The following is a 23,824-nucleotide window of genomic DNA, read 5'->3' on the forward strand; positions in this document are numbered from 1 at the left end:
ACCACCAGACGTCTGGAAGAAGAACGCCTCATCTTCCGCCTCGGAACACTTCAACCCCAGGGCATCAATGTGGACTTCAACAGCTTCCTCATTTCCCCTTCCCCCACCTCATCCTAGTTTCAAACTTCCAGCTCAGCACTGTCTCCTTGACTTGTCCGGACTTGTCCGACCTGCCTATCTCCTTTTCCACCTATCCACTCCACCCTCTCCTCCTTGACCTATCACCTTCATCTCCTCCCCCACTCACCTATTATACTCTATGCTACTCTCTCCCCACCCCCACCCTCCTCTAGCTTATCTCTCCACGCTTCAGGCTCACTGCCTTTATTCCTGATGAAGGGCTTTTGCCCGAAACGTCGATTTCGCTGCTCGTTGGATGCTGCCTGAACTGCTGTGCTCTTCCAGCACCACTAATCCAGTCTTTCCTTCCCTAGTCCTATGAATGCTTCATGTTTGCTACCCCCAATCTGTTTTCTTCCATTTTCATCACAAAAAGCAGCAGATTTGACAGCTCCATGTTCTGTGCCTTTATTCTACAATTCTCTAGCTCAAGCTTTGGATGTGCCTTGTAAAATGTAATGTATCTATTGGTTCCAGCTGACTGATCTGCTGTAAGCTTCTAACATTCTGTAAATGTGTTTCCAGAATTTGCAATTTAACTGCTTTTATGTCCCTGTTGTTGCCAGAGCCATTAGGGGTCATGTTGTGTAAAATATTTTTCTGTTGCATTCCTCTTACCAATTAATTTTCTTGTCGATTGCAGAGGGCTGTTAATGCTGAGTCATTAAGAATACTGGAGACTGGGATAGACAGATTTTTAATCAGAAAGGTAAGAGTTATGGGGAAAAGGTAGGAAAATGGAACTGAGGACCATCAGATCAACCATGGCCTCATTGAATGGAGACAGGCAGGAGGCTGGAAGAACACAACAAGCCAGGTAACAAAGTCTAGGGTGTAATCCTTTATACCTAAAACATCTACTTCTCCACCTCCTGATGTTGCCTGGCTTGCTGTGCTCTGCCAGCCTCCTGCCTGTCTACTTTGGATTCCAGCATCTGCAGTTTCTCTGTCTCTCATTGAATAGCAGATCAAACTCGATGGGCTGAACCGCCAACTTCTGTTCGGTCGTCTTATGGTCTAACAGGGTCGGAGGCGAGCTGGAATCCTGTTTGTCACGACTTTATTGGGTTGCTCTTTCTCTAATGTGCTTGGCTTCTAAATCTTATCTTTACAAATATTGGGAGGATGGCTTGCGATTCCAGCTTTAGCAGTTACTCTTCCTAAAACTGAAGAATGTGATCGGAAATAATGAGTAGCAGTCGAATGTACTTTGTTCAGGCTTTTCTTAAAATAAAAGAACACACCCAGAGATGGGAAACATTTGTCAGTGTTTAAAATGTAAAAAAAGAAATCCAGCTGATGTGTATGGCGCTCACTTTGCTCTATTAAATAAAAACCCCAGTGCAGAATGCAGTGGGTAGCAGTGCTCTGGACAGTCCCGGGTGTTCCAGGTGTACTGAACTATTGTGCCCAGTAGTCTCTGATTCACCCTCTGGCATGTTGGAACAGACTTTGAAACTTTCTCTCCAGCTGTGGCGAGAGGGGGAGGGGGCTGGAATCATTTAGTAGGTCACAACAGCTTTTTGTTTCCACTCGAGCCTGTGTGCGCGTTTTTGGAGAATGTAGACATCGGTTTGTAAACAGCGACTTGGAAACAAAACAGTAGTGTCTTGGTGTGACGGGCTGACGGAATCAGAGGGCTGGTCCTTTCAGGACTGCTGAGAGAGAGAGAGTAGAGAGACAGGCTGGTGTGTGGGGCTGCCTATCCTCCTTGACACACCCCTCTTGAGTTCCCTTGGACTGGGAAGAAACGGGAGGGGGCTTTTTTTGTCCATTTTATTTCAGAAGCATCAAGTGCTCGGTGCAGCCCAGACTTGCTCAGCTTCGCTCCGCCTGAGTCTTGAATGTGAAACGGGAAGAGGATCTGTCCGGATACAAAGTGCTCCCCCCCCCCCCCCCCCCCTCCTGCAATGTGAGGAGCCAGGAGCGATACTCTGGCAGCATCCCCACCCCAGCGCATGGTAACAGGTAAGAAATGATCAGAGCGTTCACAAGCTGAAGGGGGGGGGGGGGATCAGAGTAGGTGGGCGTTCAGTGGGAGCTTCGGAAGGAGGATGGAGGGCGTCCGAGGGCAGACTGTGTGCAGCATTTGCAACTGCTTTGTTGGAAAGAGAGGCGAAAAGCAGTCAGCTCGGCTCAGGAGCACTGACCAATTCCCTTGCAAATTTGGGGTCTGAGGACAGGAATAGAGTACATGCCATTATAAAAAAAGAGGGCATCGGTCCCCATTTCTTCAGGGAGGATCCAGACAACACAACTGCTTTGTTTAGATTTCCTTTACAAACAAATCAAAGTGTACTATTTGACTAATTTTTTTTTAAATATTATGAAAACCAGAAGTTTCAATGGACTACTTTTTTCTCTGTGTCACGGATTTATGCATCCCACCCCAAATTAATAGTTACTTTTTCGGTTTATTTTTTGCCTAATTCAGGCGACGATCGAACTGTTAAAGCACAGCTCTCTTTTCTAAGTCGAACATGTCCTATGAGCGGGTGTTATTTTAAATAAGGTTGAGATCAGGTGTGAAAGCTGTATCTGAGGTCAGTGCAGTGAGGTGAGGAGCCCTGCCGCTGATGCTGCTGCCTTAGTGATGGTGTAGTGTGTGGGGGGTGACCAGTTGCCTCTCAATGTCTATGTGTGCGTGCGTGTGTGTATACATAGGGAGGTAGCCTCTCAGTTTTCTCTCTGCATTTAAGAGCAGCTTGCACACTTCTCCCTCGCTCTTTACCGCCACGGCTGCTGTCAAGGGAATTTTTAACAGCACGGGAAAAGTCCCTTCGGCCCATCATACCATCAATCTATTCTAATCCTATTACCCAGCGCTTCGCCCATTGTCGTGATTGCTATGCTGTTTCAAGTCCTCAGCTAAGTATCACTTAAATGTGATAGGTCCCACCTCCATGGTTCATTGACAGTGAGTTCCAGGACCCCACGACCCACCCTATAGGTAAATTTCTCTTACCCTCAAATACCCCTCCAAACCTCCTGCTCCTTAACTTAAAGCTATGCTCACTGGTTACTAACCCCCCCCCCCCCCATTAAAGAGGAAAGTTTCCACCCACCACCTACCTGTCTGTGCCCCTTCAGAACTTTGAGCTCCTCAGTCAGATCCGCCCACCCCCATGTCAGTCTTCGCTGCTCTAAGTAAAGCAAGTCCAGCCTGCCTTGGTCTCTCGGTGGACCTCTGTTTGGGTGAAATGGTTCATTTGGTGTGAAAATGATCCCCACGCTGCTGCTTTACTTCACCGAATGTGGCTGCGTTTCTTACTGGGAAACGCGCACACACTTACTTCTTCGGGGTCTGAACACGGTCAAACATCGACATGGGTTCACATATACCATCGCCTTCCTGAGCACTGAGCAGGGCAACTTTCCAGTATTGCAGCCTCATTCCGCGGGAGCCAGAGTCTGCCTCCCCCTGACTATCCCTCGCTCAAAGGCAATTGTGTCCTCAGCTTTTAATTCCTTGACAGTTTTGTTTTCTCTTTGAAACCTGCCGCCTTGAACACACTTTTGGTCAAATGGATTAAATGTGACAAATCGCTTTCAACTTGGGCTGGTTAAACCCATCGTGTAAAAAAAAAATGTGGTAGATCACATTGAGAAGTTATTTCCAGACTTAAATAAAAATAAACAATCTGTTGAGTGCACATTTTAATATAAAACTCCAGGAAAGTTTAAGTGTATCACGGTTTGTGCGAATAAGGAGATTTCGACAAGAGATTGTGGAGGCGGGAATGAACTGAGTCATTAAGAAAAAGTGCAGGGAATTAGAAACGACCAGAGGAAAATGAAATACAAAGCAAAAACATAAAATGCAAAGAGAACTCAGCAAGTCAGGCAGTATTCCTGGAGAGAGTGTGTAATTGAGTCTGATCTCTCATAAGAGAAATAGTACACGGTTTAGGAGTGTCATCAGCCACCTCTCTTAGTAATTGGGTTTCTCTCCCAGATTTGGGATCAGTGATGGAAGCGGTTGTCCTGATGAGGTCGATCTTTCTGTGAGCGAAGAACAAGCTCCGCATACCATTCGGCGTCTCGCTTTGCCCAGAATTTCTCTGTTGTGGCTCCTGGTCGGATTTGTTTCAGATTAGGGAAGCTGAAGGGGTGAAATAATCTTTGTGTGATTCACTAACGGAGTTCCAACAGCGAACCTGATATCTCTGAGTTGCCAGGTTGATTCTACTGGGTAAGTTTGCAAATTTTAATGCAGCTTGTTGCATGGAACAGTACAAAATAATAAAGTAAACGTGTTAAAGCAATGGGAGGTACATACATTATAAAGCCACCCGAACTTACAATAACTTATATACAAACAAATGACAGAACGGAGACCAAAGCATCAACCCGAACCTGATATTAAAACATGGGAACATGTAATGCATACATCAAATTGAGAAATTTGAGAACTTAAGTATATTTTATAACAAATTAAGAAGAATTTGTGGAAGGTCTCTTGTCATTTTCTGCCACCTAGCGGTGAGGTAACACCAAGCAGCAATACGGTTGCTGGCTGAGTTTAAGGGTAGTTATGGAGGAGAAAGTGAGGACTGCAAATGCTCGAGATCAGAGCTGAAAATGTGTTGCTGGAAAAGCGCAGCAGGTCAGGCAGCATCCAAGTAACAGGAGAATCGACGTTTCGGGCATAAGCCCTTCTTCAGGTGTGCAAAGTCAAAAAAATCACACAACACCAGGTTATAGTCCAACAGGTTTAATTGGAAGCACGAGCTTTCGGAGCGCCACTCCTTCATCAGCATCACTCCGAAAGCTAGTGTGCTTCCAATTAAACCTGTTGGACTATAACCTGGTGTTGTGTGTTTTTTAACTGTGTACACCCCAGTCCAACACCGGCATCTCCAAATCAATCTCAGCGTGGCCAGCCTTTCAAGGAGTAAGAGCTGGGAACAATAGTGTTTTTGTAAAAGGCCAGCGAAAAGTACAAGTTATTGCTGTAATGTGCTTGCTATTTTTTTCACTGTTGCAAAACTAGCTCAAGTAAACCTCCAACTAATTTTCAAACTGAACCAACTGAACAAAGACCTAGATACTAATACTGAGCCAAAGCTAACACATTGATACATCATTATTGTCAGCGGATGTTTTGTCTGGTGAGGTTTTATTGAGCCCTGATGCTTTGGAACACCAGTTGGTTATCTTAATGAAACAAAGATGTACTGGAGCTAAAATTTATTGCTGCACCTTTAGGCCTTCCCAAACCACACATTGTTCTTCAGTAGAGAGAGCAACCAAGCAAATTGGTCTTGTGCTCCTCCTTTATGTTTTATTTTAAAGCAATAAATACAAGAATTATTGGTTTTATCAACTTAATCACCTTTCATAAATCTTTCATAAAATAAATTCATAAAACCATTTGTAAAATATTTAGAAAGTTCATTTTTACACATGAATTAAGAGCAGGAACAGGCCATTCAGCCTCTCAAGGCTGCTTTATTTTTCAATAAAAAATGATGACTGATCTAATTGTGGCCTCAATTTGACTTTCCTAGCTACCCCAATAACCTTTGATTCCCTTGTTAGACAAGATCTACCTACCTCTGCTTTAAAAAAGATTTCATGACCCCCACCTCCACTACTCTCTGGAGAGTTCCACAGACTCATGACCCTCAGGGAAAAAAAAATCTATATCTTTAATTTAAATGGGACCCCTTAATTTTTAACCCTGTCTCCTAGTTCTAATCACTCCCACTAGGAAAAATATCCTTTCAGCACCCACCATGCCCCTTAGAATCTTATATTCTCAAAAGATCTCCTCTCATTCTTCTAAACTCTTGGATTCAGGCTTATACCATCCCAGCTTTCTTCATAAGATAAGCTCTTCATCCCAGGAATCAATTCAATGATCCTTTTCTGAACTACTTCTAATGCAATTGCGTCCTTTCTTAAACAAGACCAAACATTGCTCCTTTATTCAAGATGTGGTCCAATCAATATCCTGTACAAACATAATAAATCTCCCTATTTTATAATCCAAAAACTTTTATAGTCAAGATTTTCCAAGATATTAATTTAAACATTTTCTAAAAAAAACAGGAGATAATAAGAGCATGTTAAAAAAAGACATTTTATTAATTATGGGTGACTTTAACATTCGTGCACATAGGACAGCCAGATTGGCAGAGAAAACCATAAGGAAGAATTCATAGAGTGTGTTTGGGACACTTTCCCAGATCAATATGTTATTGGTCCAACCAGGTTTGAGCTATTTTGGATGTAGTGATATGTGATGACACCATTCAATAAGTGAGTCAGAGTAAATGATCCCTGAGGAAATAGTGGTCATAAGATGGTAGAATTTAGCAATCAGTTTGAGAGGGAAAAATTTGCAATGGAACCAACTATGCCAAGCTTAAATAAGGGCAATAACTAAAGGAAAGAGGACAATTAGCTGGAGTGGTCTTGAAAATTGTTTAGTGCCAAAGACAGTTGAAGAACACTGGCAGATATTTAAGAACGTAGTTCTTGGCTCACAGCAAATATTTATCTTGAGAAAGAAGGTTTTGAGGAAAAGGTAAGTCAACCCTGGTTAACTAGAGAAGTTATGGCTAGCATCAGATTGAAACACATATAGTTGACACATATGACGTGCAATGTGACAAAGATTAGTACTAAGCCAGGAGATAGGGACAATTTTAAAAACCAACAAAAACACCAAAAAAAGTAAAGAAGAAGAAGAAAAACTTTGAAGGTAAACTTGCTGATAATATCAAGATGGACAGCAAGAACTTGTTTAATTGGATAAAAAAGGAAAAGATAGGGGAAAATGAACCTAGACTAGTTAGAGAATAAGGCTGAGAAAATATTAATGGCAAAATAGGGAATGGTAGAGGAGTTTTTGCATCACTCTTTACAGTAGAAGACCCTAACAGCGTTCAAAATTTATTAAATAATCAAAGGCAAAATGGAGGATTGGAAATAAATACAATAACAATCAGTGAAGAAGAAGTGCCAGAGAAACGAATGGTTTTCAACACTAATAAGTCCCCTGGTGCTTCTGATATTCATCCGAGGTTAAAAGAAGTGACCATAATGGATACACTGTTAACAATTTTACAAGAATCCACAGATTCTGGAAAAGTCCCAGAGGAGTGGAAAACTACCAATGTTATACCTTTATTTAAATAGGGAAAGAGACAAAAAAAAGGTAACTATAGATCAGTGAGCTTAACATCTGTTATCTGGAAAATATTAGAGATTTTTTTACAGGTTGTAATAGAAAGAGCATTTAGAAATACATAATATGATCACGCAGAGTCAGCATGGATTTATGAAGGGGAAATCATGCCTGATAAATTTATTAGGATTCTTGGTAGTAAGCAAGATAGATAAAGGGGATGCACTGAATGTAAGTGTTTTGGATTTTCAGAAAGTGCTTGATCAGGTACCACATTTTAAAGTACTTACTAAGATAAGAGCCTGAAGTGTTGGAGTAGTATATTAACATGCATTGATGATTGGGTATCTAACAGAAGACACAGAGTTGGGATTAGGGGGCATTTCAGGATGGTATCCTGTAACCAGTGGAGTATCATAGGGTTCAGTGCTGGGGCCACAGGTATTCACAATATATGTTGTGATTTGGATGATACATAAAATAGATGGGAAGCCAAGTGGTGAGGCTGGCACAAGACGTCTGTAGAGGGACATAGACAGGTAAAGCAAGTTGACAAAAGCTTGGCACGTAGAATATAATGTGGAAAAATGTGAAGTTGTGCACTTTGACAGGAAGATTAGAGGAGCTGAATATTATTTAAATGGAGAAAGACTCGGAAGCTATAGCACAAAGGAATACACAGTCTCCATGCATGAATCTAAAATGTGTCCTCAGAGAAGGGGATTGTACTTTTAAGACAGAGAAGAGGAGGAATTTCTTCTCTCAGGGTTGTAAATTTGTTAATTATTTACTGGAGAGGGCTTCTGAGGCTGGGTCATTAAGTAAATTCAACGTTGAGATAGACAGATTTTCCATCAGTAAGGAAATAGGTAAAAGGCAGGAAAGCTTTTTTTATTTCAAAAACATACTTTATTCATAACATAATTTGATGGTCTGTACAGTTGGTCATGCCATACATATGTAAACATTTACATACAGAGATCAGAATTTATCATTTTTATAAACAGGTCTGTACGTTTATCAATCATATGTCCATATATTTGGCTGAGGCGTCAGCAGAGCCCAAAAGACTGCGTGGGGCCCCTGTTCTTTGACAGGCAGATGTTCCACGGTTGTCTTTCCCCACCGTGCCTTGGCGGCAGCTGCCCCAAGCTTCAGCGCGTCCCTCAACACGTAGTCCTGGACCTTGGAATGTGCCAGTCTGCCACGCAGTTGGGGTCAACTCCTTCAGCTGGAAGATCAACAGGTTTCGGACCACCCAGAGAGCGTCCTTTACCAAGTTGATGATCCTCCAGGAGCAGTTAACGTTCATCTCGGCGTGCGTTTCGGGGAACAGACCGTAGAGCATGGAGTTCCACATCACAGCGCTGCTCGGGACGAACCTCGACAAACACCACTACATTCCTCTCCAGACTTCTTCTGCGTAGGCACATTCCAGAAGGAGGCGTGTGACAGTCTCGTCCCCCCCGCAGCCGCTTCGAGGGCAGCGTGCGGTGTGGCTGAGAGTCCGGGCGTGTGTAAAGGATCTCACAGGCAGAGCCCTTCTCACCACCAGCCAAGCCATGTCTTGGTGCTTGTTGGAAAGTTCTGGTGATGAGGCATTCTGCCAAATGGCTTTGACAGTCTGTCCAGGGAACCGCTCGATAGGATCCGCCCTCTCCTTTTCCCGAAGGGTCTCAAGGACACTACGTGCTGACCACTTCCTGATGGACTTGTGGTCAAAGATGTTTTTCTTCATAAACTTCTCCACGAAGGACAGGTGAGGTGGAACGGTCCAACTACTCGGAGTGTTCCGCGGTATTGACGCCAGGCCCATCCTTTGCAACACCAGGGACAGGTAGAACCTCAGTACGTGGTGACACTTGGTGTTTGTGTACCGGGGATCCACGCACAGCTTGATGAAGCCACACGCAAAGGTGGCCATCAGGGTGAGGGTGGCATAGGATGTATTTTTTCCCCCGTTGCCCAGATCTTTGTACAGTGAGTCCCTTCAGACATGGTCCATTTTTGACCTCCATATAAATTGAAAGATGACCCGGGTGATTGCAGCGGCACAGGTTCTGGGAATAGGCCAGACCTGTGCCACAAATAACAGCAATGACAGTGCCTCACACCTGATGACCAGGTTTTTTCCCGCGATGGAGAGCGACTGTAGCTTCCACCTGCCCAGTTTCTGCCTCACTTTGCTGATACGCTCCTCCCAAGACTTGACGCATGTCCCATCACCTCCGAACCAAATACCCAGCACCTTCAGATGGTCGGTTCTGATGGTGAAGGGGATAGAGGATTGGTCGGCCCAGTTCCCGAAGAGCATGGCCTCGCTCTTGCCTCGGTTTGCCTTGGCCCCTGAGGCCTGTTCGAACTGGTCACATATGCACATGAGTCTGCAGATGGACAGCGGATCCGAGCAGAAAACAACGACGTCATCTATGTACAGGGAAGCCTTAACCTGCAGGCCCCCACTGCCAGGAATAGTCACCCCTCTCAGGCTCGCATCCTTCCTGATGGACTCGGCAAATGGCTCTATGCAGCACACAAACAAGGAAGGAGAGAGAGGGCAGCCCTGCCTGACTCCAGATCTGATTGGGAAGCTATCTGATTCCCACCCATTGATTGAGACTGCACTGACAATGTTGGTGTAGAGCAGTCTGATCCAATTGCAGATTCCCTCCCCAAAGCCCATTTTGGAGAGAACATCTCTCATATACCTGTGTGATATTCTGTCAAAGGCTTTCTCCTAGTCCAGACTGATCAGGCAGGCATCCGACCCTCTGTCCTGCACGTAGGCGATCGTATCCCTGAGGAGTGCGAGACTGTCAGTGATCTTCCTGCCTGGTACAGCACAGGTTTGGTCAGGGTGAATCACCGACCCCAGAGCAGACCTGACCCGGTTGGCGATTACCTTTGACAGAATTTTGTAATCTGGATTCAACAGTGAGATTGGTCTCCAATTTTTAAGTTCCTCCCTCTCCCCCTTCCGCTTGTAGATGAGGGTGACGATACCTTTCCTCATGGATTCACTCATGGTACCTGCCAGAAGCATACTGATATACACCTCCAACAGGTCCTGGCCAATCAAGTCCCACAGAGCAGAATAGAGCTCGACCAGTAAGCCGTTGCTTCCAGGAGTTTTATTCTTTTCGAAGGACTCGAGGACCTTGATCAGCTCGTCCAGAGATAGCGGCTGGTCCAGCCTCTCGCGTGTTCTGTCGTCTAAGACCTCCGTGATAGAGGACAGGAACAACTGGGAGGCCGCGCTGTCGGTCGGCTTCGCGTCATACAGACTGGCATAGAAGGATTTGCTGATCCTCATGACGTCAGCCTGAGATGACATTATCGAGCCATCTTCTTCCTTCAGACTGTGGAGTACAGAGCTCTCTTTGTGCACCTTCTGGAAGAAGAAACGTGAGCACGTCTCGTCCTGCTCCACCGAGCGGGCCCTGGACCGGAAGATTATCTTGGAGGCTTCCAAGGCAAAGAGCGAGGCTTGCTGGCCCTTCACCTCCTTGAGGTCCTCCGTGACATCGACCCCCATCGTCTGCGGCAGGAGCAGGTTCTGCATACTTTCCTGGAGCTGGGACAGTTTTCCCAGCCCAAAGTGGGGATGAGGATGATCATATCAGCTATGTTGAATGGCGGAACAGACTTGATGGGCTGAATGGCTTACTTCTGCTGCTACATTTTATGGTCTTATGGCCTTCACGGATCATTCAGAAGATACTTACTTCTGTTTAGTATTACCTTGAAGAAGACCTTCAACTCCTAATTATTAACTGAACACTTTGATTGCAAAGTTGACAAAGGATCGGTGCTGGGTCTACTGTCATTTACATAAATGATTTGAATGTGAACGTAGGAGGTGTAGTTAGTAAGTTTGCAAATGAAACCAAAATTGAGTTGTAGTGGACAGCGAAGAAGTGCAACAGAGTGCAACAGGATCTTGATCAGATGGGCCAATGGGCTGAGGTGTGGCAAATGGAGTTTAACTTAGGTAAATGTGAGGTGTTGCATTTTGGAGGCAAATCAGGGCAGGACTTATACACTTAATGGTAGGTTCTGGGGAGTGTTGCTGAACAAAGAGACCTTGGAGTGCAGGTTCATAATTCCTTGACTCTGTGATGCGGGACTCTGTGCTCTATGGTCTGTTCCCCGGGATGCACACCGAGATGAACATCAACTGTGCCTGGAGGATCATCAATTCAGTGAAAGATGCTCTTTGATCTACCCGAAACCTGTTGATTTTCCAGCTGAAGGAGTTGACCCTGACGGAGTGTTGCAGACTGGCACAGTCCAAGGTCCAGGACTACGTGCTGAGGGACGCACTGAAGCTTGGGGTAGCTGCCGTCAAGGCATGGTGGGGAAAGACCACCGTGTAAGGTCTGCCTGCCTAAGAAGAACAGGGGGCCCACGCAGTAAGTGGGCTCCGCTGACACCTCAGCAGAATATCAGGATAGTCAATGTACAGATTTGTACATGCGAATGATTAATTCCGATCTCTGTATGTAAAGAAATGAAATGTATATATATGTATGGCATCACCAATTGTATAGTCATCAAAATAATTTAATGAATAAAGTATATTTTTGAAATTAAAAAAATCCTTGAAAGTGGAGTCGCAGGTAGATAGGGCAGTGAAGAAGGTGTGCTTGTCTTTATTGGTTAGTGCATTGAGTATAGGAGTTGGGCTATATATGTTGCAGCTCTACAAGACATTGGTGAGGCTACTATTAGAATACAGTGTGCAATTCTGGTCTCCCTGCTATAGGAAAGGTTTGTGAAACTTGAAAGGGTTCAGAAAAGATTTACAAAGCTGTTGCCAGGGTTGGAAGTATTGAACTATAGGGAGAGGCTGAATAGACTGGGGCTATTTTCCCTGGAGCATTGAAGGCTGAGGGATGACCTTATAGCGGTTTATAAAACCATGGATAGGATAAGTAGGCAAGGTCTTTTCCCTGGGGTGGGGGAGTCCAGAACTAGAGGGCATTGTTTTAAGGTGAGAGCAGGAAAATTTAAAAGGGACTTAAGGGGCAGCTTTTTCTTGCAGAGGGTGGTGCGTGTATGGAATGAGCAGCCAAAGGAAGTGGTGGAGGCTGGTACAATTACAACATTTAAAAGGTGTCCGTGTGGGTATATGAGTAGGAAGGGTTTAGAGGGATATGGGCCAAATGCTGGCAAATGAGACTAGATTAGTTGAGGATATCTTGTTGGCATGAACGAGTTGGACCAAGGGGTCTGTTTCTGTGCTGTACAGCTCTATGACTATGATTCTACACAAAAAAAGTTCTGTCAAAAAAGCAACTAACTTAAAAATGATTTTATAAAATCTGAAAATTTTCAACAGGGCATTCCTTGTTCTACTTTGTTTTCTACCATAGTGTTTCCCTACAGTGCAGGATCTTGAAGGTTCTTTTACCTCTACGGGGACCATTGTGACAGCGCTCAATAATTCACTTTGACTTTCCTCAGTGATTGTGTAATTCTCTATGATATGAGATGTCTTGGGCTAGTATTAATGACTGTGGTTGTCCTAGCTCAAGCTGGGCTCTCATGACTTTCTTGCTCCAAAATCCGAAGTGCCCATTGTTTCTGATAGCCCTTTGCTACACCATCTGGCATCTCTGCTGATCTTAAAGCTGTTTCCAGGCTCCAACTGACTGCCTTTTTCTGTTCTGAATCATGGAGATTAACCTAAATTAAAAAAAAACTATCTCCCTGCAGTGTAATCTATCATGAGTTGAAATAAAATATTACAAGATTGCTCAATTCAGGTTCTTTCAAAAACATGAAATTTCTTTGAAATTTGCAATGTTCATTATTTTAGCTTTATCCCACATATTATAAGTTACAAATATTGAAGAAAAAATGCAAGACTTGAATTCCTTTTTGAATGATTTGATTAACTACCAGTAACTGTCTTCAGAAATGAAGCTTTTTCCATTAGGAAGATCATGGTGGTGCGATCAATTTTCCCAATAATGCCCAACTGTTTTCCAACTTTGCTTCTGTTTCTGCCTCTTAATTGGCCTCCATAGGACCTGCAAAACTCTTGCATGTAGCTTCTGTTGAAATTAAATTTGGCATGAACACTGCTGCCTCATGGTGTGGGGACCCGGGTTCAGTTCCAGTTTGGGTGACTGTCGTGTGTGGAGTTTGCACGTTGTCTGTGTGGCTTTCCTCCAGGTGTTCCAGCTTCCTTATACAGTCCAAAGATGTGCATGGTATGTGGATTGGCCATGCTAAATTGTACCCATGTATGTGCAGGCTGGGTGGGTTAGCCATGGGAAATGCAGGCCGACAGGGTGGACTGCTCTTTGGAGGGTTGGTATGAACTCGATGGGTAATAAGACCTGCTCCCACACTGTAGGAATTCCATTCTATTCACAAGAGGTAACAAAATAAATGACCAGAAATTCAGTGTTAGTGAAGCTGATTGAGGGATCAATGATAGTCATTCAGAGTTATTCAAAGTGACAAGTAACATTCATACCTTGCAAGTGTCAGTCAACAAACAAGAATTCAATCACTTCCTCATGACTTTCAAGGGGATTGCCATTCCTAAATACAATACAATCAATATTCTGGGCAAATTACCATTGATCAGAGCCTTAACTGAACCAGTCAGATAAATACAGTGGATACAGAACAGAGGGTTCAAAGATTGATTATTCTGAGAAAAATAACATGTTTTATGAATGCCTTTCCACCAGATAAGCTTAAATATGATTGAACTTCAATAATGCAACTCCAACAACTCTCAACAATTTGAATAACATTCATACGAAGCAGCCTGTTTCTGTTCCTCCACCACCGATAGGGAGTGGCAGTTGTGTGTACTATAAACAAGGAGCACCGCAGAACGTGGAATCTTCTTTGATAGAAGCTTTGAAACCTGTGGTCTCTACCAGTTATAAAGACAAGGGCAACAAATATGTGGGAACAGTGAACCTTCACCTTGAAGTCACATGTAATCTTACATTTATATATTATGTGTATAGATTAAATATATCACTACATCTTCTTCGCTACTGGGTGAAATTCCTGGAACGTTCTCCCAGTGCCACAGCATTGTGGTGATACCTACACCTCATGGGCTGCTGTTGTCCAAAAAGGCAACTCAGTACAACCTTCTCAAGGACAATTAGGAATGGGCAATAAGTGCTGATCTTACCAGCAATGCTCACATCCCATGAATGTGTAAAATTTGGAGAAATTCCCTCCTCAAAATCACAGAATTATCACAGTGCTGAAGTAGACCATTCAGCCCAACATGTCTGCATTGGCTCACTGAGCATTTGGACTTAGTGCCAAACTCCTGACTTCTCCCCATAACCTTGTGTAGTGTTTCTATTTAAATAATCAACCAATGCTGTCATGAATATCTTCAGCTCATAGTGCCATGGGATCATTTCCAAGGGAGGGGAAACCTCAGTTGAACATTTCCTATAAATTTTATAGAATTAAATTTACTGCCTGAATGAATTAGACAAAAATTATTGTTTTTCCATGTCTTTAACTTACTTCAGTCACTCCAAAATAAGAAATATAATTATGTGAATCAAATGGAGAGGAATAACATGAGCATATATCTTTAACTCTCATAAAGCGTATTTTTATATTATATAATTATTGTCTTATTGTGTAATACATTATTAAAACATTGACAATGTCAATAAAATAGAAACAATTTTGTGGTATGGCAAGAATATTTGAAAACACAGGACCAACTTCAAATTAAGGAAGCTGAATATGTTATACAAAGTATTTACTTCTCAACTTCCTCATCGTAGACTGGTTAGCAAGATTAGATCACATGCAATAGAGAAAGAACTAGCTATTTGGATACAGAACTGGATCAAAGGTAGAATAGCCCTTCATCAGGAATGAAGGGCTTATGCCCAAAATGTTGATTCTCCTGCTTCTTGGATACTGCCTGACCTGCTGTGCTTTTCCAGCACAGGGACTTCTACACTTAGTAGTAAAGTCCTGGAGAGTGTTGCTGAACAAAGAGATCTTGGAGTGCAGGTTCATAATTCTTTGAAAGTGGAGTCGCAGGTAGATAGAATAGCCAAGGTGGCATTTGATATGCTTTACTTTGTTGGTCAGTGCATTGACTATCGGAGTTGCGAGGTCATGTTGTAGCTGTACAGGACATTGGTGAGGTCATTATTGGAATACTGCATGCAATTCTGGTGTCCCTGCTACGGGAACGATGTGAAATTTGAAAGGGCTTAAAAAAAGATTTGCAAGGGTGTTGTGAGGGCTGGAAGGTTTTGATTAGATTAGATTCCCCACAGTGTGGAAACAGGCTCTTTGGCCCAACCAGTCCACACCAAAGAGTAACCCACCCAAACCCATTTCCCCTCTGACTAATTGACGTAACACTATGGGGCAATTTGGCATGGCCAATTCACCTAACCTACACATCTTTGGACTGTGGGAGGAAACCGGAGCAAACCCACGCAGACACAGGGAGAATGTGCAAACTCCACACAGACAGTCACCCGAGGCTGGAATTGAAGCTGGGACCCTGGTGCTGTGATGCAGCAGTGCTAACCACTGAGCCACAGTTTGAGCTGTAGGGAGAGGCTGAAGCTACTTTCCCTGGAGCAGAAGCTGAGGGGTGACCTTATAGTGGTTTATAAAATCATGAGGGGCATGGATAGGGTGAATAGTCAATGTCTTTTCTCCAGGGTAGGGAGTCTAAAACTAAAGGGCATAGACTTAAGGTGAGGGGGGAAAAATTAAAAAGTGCCTAAGATTAGATTACTTACAGTGTGGAAACAGGCCCTTCGGCCCAACAAGTCCACACCGACCCTCCAAAGAGCAACCCATCCAGACCCATTCCCCTAACACTATGTGGCAATTTGGCATGGCCAATTCACCTGACCTGCACATCTTTGGACTATGGGAGGAAACTGGAGCAAACCCACGCAGACATGGGGAGAATGTGCAAACTCCACACAGATAGTTGCCTGAGGCAGGAATTAAATCTGGGTCTCTGGCACTGTGAGTCAGCAGCATTGCTAACCACTGTGCCACCGTGCAACCTTTTCACATTGAGGGTGGTGTGTAAATGGAATGAGCTGTCAGGGTAAGTGGTGGAGGTTGGTACTATTTCAACATTTAAAAGACACCTGGATGGGTATATGAGTAAGAAGGGTTGAGATGGTTATGGACCAAATGCTGGCAAATGGGACTAGATTTATTTAGGATATCTGGTCGCATGTTGGACCCGAGGATCTGTTTCCAGGCTGTACATCTCTATAACTCTAATTCTTTAATTTTCTGTTTTGTAAATTTGTGTCCTTTGACAGTTACTATGGATGACAATATTTAGCAACTTCAAAGAATTACAACCCTTAATTTGAAACAGTCAAATCCACTTGTAGACAATCCGGTGGTACCTTGGTTGAACACCTGTCAAGTTCATCAACAAAGTAAATGTTTCAAAGCTCAATCAGTCATTACTGTTGTAGCCATTGCTGTGATATGCAAATCTGAGTAAACAAGTGCAATAATATTCCTCTCAGTCTGTTGTGTGTATTGGTAGTCAGCTGCTCACTCAAACTGTTACAGCAGTAACCATTGATCTTCCTTCCTAACACCTGCAGCCATGTGGTGAGACCTTCTTCATGTTTAGTACTTCGCTGAATCCAAGTCCTCTATTTTAATTCAATGTGAATTGCAATCTCTATCCAACTACTCTTGATCCTCCTCGTTAGTTGTATCTGTTAGTTCTGTCATTGAGAGCCAGTCAGGGGAATGTCACTGTGAGGCAGGGCTAATACGACATCCAACTTATTCAAATTTAACGCTTAAACCTCTGATGTGGGATTGAACATGTGATTCAGTGATGAAAGTTGTAGCACAGAGCCAAGGCAAGTTTACCAATGAAATCAGGACGTATTTCCTTACACAAAGAATAGCTAAAATTTTATTCCAAGTAAAACAGTGGAAGAGAAATATTGTGGAATCAATCAGGACACTGTTACGATCTGTAATGGGTGTAAGGGCAGGGAGAGAGTTCTTTTCTGTGAGCTATTCATATATTTCTGTTTAGTCATCTGCCTATCCACCTTAAATATTCACTCCCAGCACACAGTAGGTGCAGTGTACATCACGTACAGGATGCAATGTAACAACTCACCAGGTTTCCATTCACAGCAATTTCCAAACCAACGATATCTATCACCCGGAAGGACAACGGTTTCAGGCAAATGAGACACCAGCACCCTTCCTGTTCCCCTCCCCTCTCCTCCCCTCCCCCCTCTCCTTCCCCCCCCCCTTTCCCCTCCCCCCTCCCCTCCTCCCCCACTCCCCTCCCCTCTCACTCCCCTCCCCCCCACTCCCCCCTCCCCTCCCCTCTCCCCCACTCCCCCCTCCCCTCCCCTCTCCCCCCCCACTCCCCTCCCCCCCTCCCCCCCCACTCCCCTCCCCCCCTCCCCCCCCACTCCCCTCCCCCCCTCCCCCCCCACTCCCCTCCCCCCCTCCCCCTTCCCCCTCCCCCTCCCCTCTCCCCCCCTTCCCCTCCCCCCCTCCCCCTTCCCCCTTCCCCTCCCCTCTCCCCTCCCCTCTCCCCCCCTTCCCCTCCCCCCCTCCCCCTTCCCCCTTCCCCTCCCCTCTCCCCTCCCCTCTCCCCCCCTTCCCCTCCCCTCCCCTCTCCCCCTCCCCTCCCCTCTCTCCCCCCCTTCCCCTCCCCCCCCCTTCCCCTCCCCTCCCCTCTCCCCTTAGGAATTAGGAATGGGTAACAAATGCGGAGTCAGCAACTGAGCACAGATTCCAAGGAAGAATAAAAAATTGTTTCTAGAAACAGTCTCCCAGAGTCTAAAACATTATGATGCAGCTTATTTTTCACAATTTAGTGGGCAAAGTTCATGATCTGAATAACCTTAGTCTGGTGGCATCATATGAAAGGATGTAAACTTATGCTGTGGCCTACCTGCTCATCTCACAAAATGGTCTGTGCTACAGAGTCATACAGCATGGAAACAGAGACTTTGGTCCAACCAATCCATGCCGACCATAATTCCAAACTAAACTAATCCCACTTGCCTGAGCTGAGCCCATACACCTCCAAACCTTTCTTATCCATGGTGCTTTTCCAAATGTCTGATAAATGTTATGACTGCACCTGTAACCAACACTTTCTCTGGAATTTCATCACACACATAAAGGAGACTTGGCTTGGAAATGCATGAGGGAATAACAGTGTTCTTCAGCATTCGAGAGAAATGGGTTATTTCTTACTGATCCTTCTGAATCTCTGAATCAAAATGACAAGTTCCATAGACTTGTGTACAGTTCTGCACTTTTAATTTGAAGAGGAAAATGAAATTACTGTGTGGAAAAGTCAAAAGAATGAACTAAAGTAGGTAGTCCTTTCAAAAACTCCTTTATTGTATCTGTGGGCTGAATTACTTCCTTTGTGCTGCAGTACTCTGTAATTCTAAGTTATTTTCTCTTTCTGAAGCAGTAAATGTTGGTTCAAATTACATTACAGTTCTAAGCTCCACAATGCTGTACAGATGTCGACTTTTAATCATTTTGATAGATACATAATAAAGCACTTTTTAATGTACCTGTATAAAAGCAGAACTGAACTTTTTTTTAACATATTAAGCTTTTTTTTCTTGTCCTCACAGAAAATCTTGTGGTTTCATCATGGGAATAATACTATTTTTAGTATTACTTTCCATAAACACATTTGCTTTTGGGATGGGCACCGAGGAAGATTATACCTGGCACTTACAAAGGGCACCCCAAGTATTGGACAGAAGGACCGTAATCATGGAACCTGCAAGATTTGAAGCTAAAACTAAATTGTTGATAAACTCAACCTGTGGGATTGCTTGCCAAAAGCAACTACCACTGCCAACTGTGTCTGACCTTCAGAATTACCTTTCATATGAAACACTGTACAACAATGGAACACGTACATTGACTGAGGTTGACGTCAGAGATTTTGACATGAAAAATGAATTTGAGATTGCTCAGAAGAAAGGCCATTCTAGGAGAAAGAGGCAGGTTTTTGGACTGGACAGCAGATTTAGTATCGGTAACAAACATTTCATAACTAGGTATCCTTTTAGTACAGCAGTGAAAATCTCCACAGGGTGTACTGGGATTCTAGTGTCACAGAATCATGTGCTAACAGCAGCTCATTGCATTCATGATGGTAAGGACTATGTGAAAGGTGCCAAAAGGCTAAGAGTGGGATTTTTAAAGATGAGATCCAAGAGGGGTGGAAGGAGGAGGGGTTCGAAGAGGATTAAACGATCAACAAAGGATAAACCATCTTTCCAATGGTCAAGAGTAAAGCGTACCCAAGTACCAAAGGGCTGGTTCAGAGGAGTGGCTGATGATATTGCTGTGGATTATGATTATGCCATTCTTGAACTAAAGCGACCTCAGAAACACAAGTATATGGAAATAGGAATTAGTCCTTCCGTCCAAAAAATGCCAAACAACCGGATTCACTTTTCAGGCTTCGATAATGACAGACCGGGGAAACTGGTATATCGCTTCTGCCCTGTGTCTGATGAATCCAATGATCTGTTCTATCAGTATTGTGATGCTAATCCTGGGTCAAGTGGTTCAGGTATTTACATTCGTCTTAAGGAGCCAGACAAGCCTTCGTGGAAACGCAAGATCATTGGAGTTTTTTCTGGTCATCAGTGGGTGGATGTCAATGGTGTACAGCAGGATTACAATGTGGCTGTGCGCATTACTCCACTGAAATATGCACAGATATGTTTCTGGATACATGGAAACTACGCTGATTGCAGAGATGGTTGATGGAATTGGTTAAGTATATTACATGTATTTCTATCTTTGTACCTGTGTGCAGACATAGATCTTCTGCATACAAAATAGACGATGGCATTCCATCAATGCACATTGAAAGGATATGTGCATTTTCATCTCGACTAAAAGAATCTGTTCAGGGTGCTCTAACTTAAATATATAAAATGTAAAATTAATGGGAGTATTTTCAGAGTATATTATTGACTGGTAATGTTGCTGTTCAAGTCATTTAGTTATTCAGTATTTGATTTACTGTAATAATTAATCTCTGGGAACAAATTATTCAAGGTCGATTAAAAGCCCAATAAGTATTGTACCTAATGAATTTGAAAGATGTATTAAATTGGAGAATGGATCTCTTGCTCATTCATGAAGTTATTTTTAAATATTTGATGAATGCACTACTGAGATCTCCACAAACTCATTACTTGTCCTGTATACATAAAATCCACAACAGACTTAGATTTTAAGCATTTTCATTTGTTAAAGTACAACTACTTTTTTCTAGTAATGAAATGTACAAAGTCATCCAAATCTCATTTGTTACTGAATTTAAAGTAGTTTGTGATACATTAAGGTGTCTTATAATTTGTCTCAGTTGTACTGAGCAAGTTGTGTAATATCTGAAATTGGAGGTTTGTAATGGGTTTTGGTCATATCTTAATATGAGTGTAAGGAATTATTGATATGCTCAATTTTAGATGACCTCAACCAAAATATACCACATTACAAATTAACTCTTTAATAGAGGTCATTAATAAAGCAAAGTAAAAGAAATGGCTCTCCTCAATATTGCAATGAGTAACTTCAGTAAAGTTAAAGAAAATTAAATAATGTGACTCATTGCTGTGTTACAAATTATGACAGATTTCAGAAAATAAGTCCTTGAAAATGTGTAAAATCACCTTGGCAATTTATCCAGTTAAAAGTTAAAATTCAACCATCTCACCTTTATCCAAAAATACTGAATCAGTGTTAGATAATAAAAAAAATCACCTACACACTGATGAAAATTAGTGGCTATGTGAAATAACTGCCCAAGAGCAGTCTCTCTTTCCAGAAAATACGAACAATCTTTCAAAGTGAATTGTCGGAAACTTGTCTTATTCAATTGCATCTAAACATTTAAATAGAATTAGAATCTAATGCTTAAAGTATCAGTCTAATCATTTGTTGTGCTAACAATATGCAATGTTTATTTATATAGAGATCAATGGTTAAGATCTGCAGGCTTGTCTCAAGTAAAAGCATATGCAAACTAGTAACATGATGCAGAACTTATCTATGGGAGAGCTTAGTAACAAATATAGTTCTTTAAGGTGTAGTACAGAATACTTCCATAAATAAAAACTGAAATAGTATGTTGGTGCTAATGTTTGTCTTGAAACATATACTTCAGTGGAATTAAAATCACAAGAGATACATTGAATGAACCTGCAAATTCTGTAAATTAGGAATGTTAGGAAGATTCTACCACTTTAAATGCACTGTTGCTGTACTATTTGCTACAATCACTATCTTTGCATGTTAAGTAGTTTTCATATATCAGAAGTGTAAAGATAGAATAGAAAATAATTTAGTTAAAAACTGTAAATGGCTCACTCTGCTTATTCAGCCTTTCAATCATTAAATGTAATTACTCAAAACACAAACTGTGGATAAAGACATATGAGCACTTCTTTGAAGAATAGTTTAAATGAAGAGGATTGTTAAACTGAGAGTGATGTTTAATTTTTTTATCGGCCGAACACAAGATCACAAAAAAAAACATTTTAAGAAGGAAACATTGATGAAAAATGGTATCACAGATGACTTTCAAACCAATAAAGAGTACACATTTGCCAGGATAATTATACAACACTAAACTAAAATAAAATCCAAATGGTAAAATAACTCAGACTGGATAATGACTGACAATGGTCATAAAGAAAATCATTTATTTGTTTAAAGCAGGATTCAAGTTGCTTTACATACTTGCTGTTTTGTTGTTTTAAGAATTTCATGAAATCCATGTTTGTAAAGTAACTTTCTTTGTAGATTCACTGAGTTGTTGTATACTGTAAAACATGATCTATGCTTTGAACCTCACTGTATATTCTGCAGAAAAATATAGACCTTTTCAGTCTCTTGTTATTTGTTGTGTGTTTTATTTAATCAGAGGGAGCTAATTACATGTTCCGGGCACATATATTAAGATATTTATTACACATCGTCAGCAGTGTATTCTATTGCCTCCAAGTTGAGTTGCCATCAAATTTACTTATTCAGTCAATAATCCTGGAAGTCATCCTGATCACATAGTAATTACTTTCCATCATTCATGTAATCGTGCAAACTGCTAAATTTCACAAACATACCTGTTGACCTTCAATCACAGGTAAGTTACTTCTAAAGAGAGTAAACCAGTCAATATTGCACATTAAGCTTTAAACATGATGATAATCAAAAGATTGATTGAAGTTGGAAATTCAATATCTCCATCTTGCTTTTGAAGCAAATGTCTCAGCATGAGTCATAATAACACAACACCTGTTGTAAAACAAGAAATGGAAAAGTGGCTTGAAGACACAAAACAACTTCACCTAAAACCAAAACAATCTACAAGTAAAATAGCATTAGATGTTGCAATGCTAAATGAGCATTCTGTAATAATAGTGCATCTAAACCACTCCTGCTGACAGCAACCAACTCAGCTCAGATGAGAAACTGTTGTTCCAGGTTTGTTTGTTTCAGTACCGCAGTGCATTTGGGAGATTGCCAAATTTGCTAACATCAAGAAACTAATCAATATTAAGCTTTGTTTAAAACAACCCATTAGTACATTAATTTTCATTTCCATTCTTCATTCAAAGCACCATGTGGTGTAATGAATTATAAAAACTGCAAATGTATTAGAGTTAATCTGAAGCTGAATTTTATGGGCTGTTATATTTCCTAACCGATCTTGCCCCCAACTCAAAATCAGGAGCATGTCCATGGAAAAGCAGGTCGCACTCATAGATTTCGCACTTGCCGGCTGTGACTTGACTCAAGGAAATCCTTGCCCTACTTTGTAAGGATGCTCTGCTTTTGAGAACTATCAGCCAGTCCATTGGCCTGCAGATCTAATCCCATCAGGGTCAGGTTCGAATGGTGGCTACTGCTGGGACAAAAGCAACTTCCCAAAGAATAGGAGTCTGCTGATGCCAGGTTTCAGTGATGTTCAGGGCATCAGTAGGGCCTGGCTGGCAAGTATGGGAGGCCAGAGACTATGTGTGGAGGTTCTGGCATAGGGGATTCCCACAAAGGAGGATCACCCTTCTTCCGGAACACCAGCTTGGTAAGTACAACCTGCCAGGCTACCTGTTTGATCTCCTTCTGCCTTGAATAACATTACGGGGATGGGATGAGGCATTCATTAAATGACCATTCAAACCCTTCAACAAACCCAAGAGTGAATAGGCCACTGACTCATCCACTGCCTCCCCTTTAAAAGGGGACAAGGTTTAAATCACAACACCAGGTTATGGTCCAACAGGTTTATTTGGAAGCACTAGCTTTCGGAGTGCTGCTCCTTCATCAGGTAACTAGTGGGGCAGGATCACAGAACACCAAATTTATAGTAAAAGATCCAAGTATCATACACAAACAGGACATGGAAGATATAGAATGTAAGAAAATAGGTGGTGACATCTTGAAAAATGTCCATATTACAGAGGAGGAAGTGCTGGATGACTTGAAACGCATAAAAGTGGATAAATATCCAGGACCTGATCAGGTGTACCC

The 23,824-nt window shown here is 42.4% G+C and overlaps 1 protein-coding gene across 2 annotated transcripts; it reads left to right on the forward strand.

Annotated features, from left to right (window-relative positions):
- The first annotated feature begins 1,618 nt into the window (after positions 1–1,618).
- Positions 1,619–22,192, forward strand: prss35 (serine protease 35). 2 transcript variants are annotated; one of them, XM_072554556.1, is made up of 3 exons: positions 1,619–2,088; positions 4,076–4,312; positions 18,898–22,192. In XM_072554556.1, the coding sequence occupies exon 3, from the start codon at positions 18,917–18,919 to the stop codon at positions 20,048–20,050; it is 1,134 nt and encodes a 377-aa protein (XP_072410657.1). In that variant the 5' UTR covers positions 1,619–2,088; positions 4,076–4,312; positions 18,898–18,916; the 3' UTR covers positions 20,051–22,192. The 2 variants fall into 2 exon arrangements, with proteins under 2 accessions (XP_072410657.1, XP_072410660.1); XM_072554559.1 differs by lacking the exon at positions 4,076–4,312.
- Positions 22,193–23,824: the final 1,632 nt, after the last annotated feature.

Source organism: Chiloscyllium punctatum, chromosome 3 (genome assembly GCF_047496795.1).
Source record: "Chiloscyllium punctatum isolate Juve2018m chromosome 3, sChiPun1.3, whole genome shotgun sequence".
In the NCBI taxonomy this organism is placed as follows: Eukaryota; Metazoa; Chordata; class Chondrichthyes; order Orectolobiformes; family Hemiscylliidae; genus Chiloscyllium; species Chiloscyllium punctatum.

What these genes read in the sequence shown, in the direction of transcription:
- prss35 (XM_072554556.1), top strand. Translation starts at nt 18,917, where the DNA reads ATGGGAATAATACTATTTTTAGTATTACTTTCCATAAACACATTTGCT.